General features: G+C 33.8%; 1 protein-coding gene across 1 annotated transcript; it reads right to left on the minus strand.

Moving 5' to 3' along the window:
* Positions 1 to 278: 278 nt before the first annotated feature.
* LOC129896625 (uncharacterized protein At5g39865-like) lies at positions 279 to 1,644 on the minus strand. Its single transcript, XM_055972560.1, has one exon. It carries the CDS (start codon positions 1,407 to 1,409, stop codon positions 615 to 617), a length of 795 nt encoding a protein of 264 aa, XP_055828535.1. The 5' UTR covers positions 1,410 to 1,644; the 3' UTR covers positions 279 to 614.
* Between the last annotated feature and the right edge of the window lie 1,364 nt (positions 1,645 to 3,008).

The following is a 3,008-nucleotide window of genomic DNA, read 5'->3' on the forward strand; positions in this document are numbered from 1 at the left end:
ATTGTCCCTCCCTTCCTCTTGATTCAATTATTATCCAATGATATTGAAATGCAGTAAGGTTACAAAATAACATGAAGATTTTGATGAAACAAGCACAGGCAACCAACCAAATATTACGCCCCTAGAATTGAATAAGACATATGTGACATCCAAAAAGAATAAATGATTACATGGTGCGTTAAAGCACATAAATGTGTTCTATACATCATCATAAGTTGGTGATCAGACCGACATTGGTTTCCTGATAGAAGCATAGTATAGAAAATTTTTACTATCCATAATGCAAACTATGACTTCCCTTTGCAACAAGGAACTTTATTTCATTTTCACAACTGCTGCTAAAGAAAGCAACTAGGTTGTCAATCAAAAACCACACCATCTATTTGATGGCAAATTTACATGACTATACGGGGATGAAAAAGCCATCCTTCATCCCACGAAATGAAGTTTTCCAAGCAATATATACATAGCAAGCATTTATATGTCAATTAAAAAACTAAACAACCATTACTTTTGCCTTAGATATGCAAAAGCTATTCAACCTCAAATACTACCTGCACAAACCGAAAAGTATTGGCAGCAGGCTGTAATAGTTTAACTTAATACTATGCAAATCAAGAACAACAAAGAGGGCAACGAACCAAGCCATTCTCGTTGCATTGTGGACATCTCCTGAGCTGTCCTTCGTCCTCATCAAAATATTTTCTGCTGCCATCACAATTGGAGCAAGGTAAGAACCGCATGTCCCCGCATCCTTCACAAGTATATCCAGGCGGCCTAAGAGGAAGTCCTCTTAGCAACTTTGACAACTCGCCCACTTCATTCAATTGCTTGATGATTTCAGCTCCTCCAATGTACTTCCCTTTAATGAAAACTTGTGGCAAAGTTACATTCTTCTGACCCAAAACATTCTGCAGTTCCTTTTTGTATGCACTGTCCATTGAAATATCTCTTTCGTCAATTTTGACCCGAAAACTTTTAAGAATCATTCTTGCAGTGTAGCAATCCTCAAAGGTTCTCCTAATCCCACGAAGACTGGTAAAGTATACAACGACAGAGTCCTCCGTTCCAGACAGCGTACAGCCGAAATCAGAAAATGAGGGAACCCTAGAATCGGAATTGAATGATTTTGCAGGCTTTGTGGGGCTTTGAGGTTGTAAATTGGATGGTTTACGAGATTCGAAAAGAGAACATAGTTTCTTGACGGTACCCTTGAAAGAAGATCCTAAAGAAGAGGTGTGGAGCTTCTTGACTGAGCCATGTCGTTCAATAGGAGGAGGAGAAGGGTAGAAATATACAGTTTTTTCAGGGAATTCAATAGGGTTTGCGGCGTTATGAACCGTCATCGATCTATTGAGCATCATAGATACCTTTGGTTTATGAATTTCATCATCCCTGAAACGATCCATCAAAAAAAAAAAAATCTTACAAGAACAATCAAAATTTACTTTTCAGGGTTTAAATGGATAACAAGCAATGATTTTGGAATATTGAAATGGAATCAGATTTAACGGCAATTCTGAATCCTAAAATCAAAGAGAAGGAAGGGAGATAGATAGATATATGGAATTGAGGAAAAAGGAAGCCGGGTTGTTATTTTGAAAAAGTGGAAAAGGGAAAATGAATTGACATTTGGGGCATACAAGGCGGGGTGGGTCGGTGAGGGCTCCCTTTCGACCACGACTGCTTGACACACCATCAACTTTCCTTTTTTTTTTTAATCTATCCATCCGGAACTTACGCTCCTTCTTTCTTACTTTTTAGATTTACTAAATAATACTCGTATATCTATATTTATATTGGGAAAAAAACATAGATTCTCTCGTAAAATTTATCAAAAATTTAATTACACACTTAAATTATGACTATCCATTACACGTGGTCAAAAAAAAGAAGCAGCGCGTCAGTCAGATACAAGCCAGTTAAAGAAAAATTAAAAGAACAAAATCACCTCACCCCCACATTCTTTCTTCTTCACACGCACCTACCATCTTCTTCTTCACACCCACCTTATTCACTCCATTTTGAATATTGATTATTTTTTCAAAACCCATTACATTAAAAAAATTTAAAAAACAAAATCAGTCACTCCCACGTCTTTTCTTCTTCACACCCACCTACCATCTTCTTCTTTACACCCACCTCTATTTACTCTCCATTTTGAATCTTGATTTTTTTCTTTCAAAACCCATTAAGAAGAAGAAGAATTCTTCTCCCCATTTTGATGGAGAAGATGATTGGGGTTTGTGGGGAGGGGGGGAGAGTCGGATGGGTGGTTAATAATTAATTAGGAATTAATAAAAGAAAAGTTAATTAATAAAAAAAAGAAAAAAATTATAAAAAATTATAATTTCTAATGTGGCGATGATGTGGCATCATGTGGCAGCGAGTGTAATACACCACATACTATGAGAGTAGTGTTATGCGTTTTTCACTTTTAGGTAATTTAGGTGTGTAATAGGTCGCTATGATAGTTTAAGTGTGTAACTAACTTTTCGGTACAACTTTAAGGAAGAATTTGTGTTTTTCCCTTTATATTATTATAAAAGCACGAATATAAATATTGATTGACCAAAATATTCATTAAAAGTTAATTTATTTATTTGCCATTTTAAGTTAAAATTTCTTCCATCTAAAAAATTATCAATGGTATGAATATAATTTTGTACTAAAATTAAACAAAATATATTTCTATTAGGACTAAGTTTATTGTAGGATACATATTATCCTATTAATACTAGGAGCTTAACATTAAATCTATTTCAAGTTAACTATGAGTAAGTAATTTCTACACGTTTAATAATATTGGTCGACCAAAATATCCATTAAATATTGAACGACTTCTATATCCTTAATGAGTAAATATTTAATAGTTATAACTTTAATTAATTTCAAAGTCCTACATATTTGCATAATAATTAAGTAACAATTATTTAAAGAAAATAGTAAATGACAATTTTCTCTATTGAGAAAAATAGTAAATAATAATTTTATTTATTATAGAGTCT

This window comes from Solanum dulcamara, chromosome 7 (genome assembly GCF_947179165.1).
Source record: "Solanum dulcamara chromosome 7, daSolDulc1.2, whole genome shotgun sequence".
NCBI lineage: Eukaryota > Viridiplantae > Streptophyta > Magnoliopsida > Solanales > Solanaceae > Solanum > Solanum dulcamara.

Bases quoted from the DNA above. Each gene is read 5' to 3' on its own strand.
- LOC129896625 (XM_055972560.1), bottom strand. From the start codon at position 1,409: ATGGATCGTTTCAGGGATGATGAAATTCATAAACCAAAGGTATCTATG.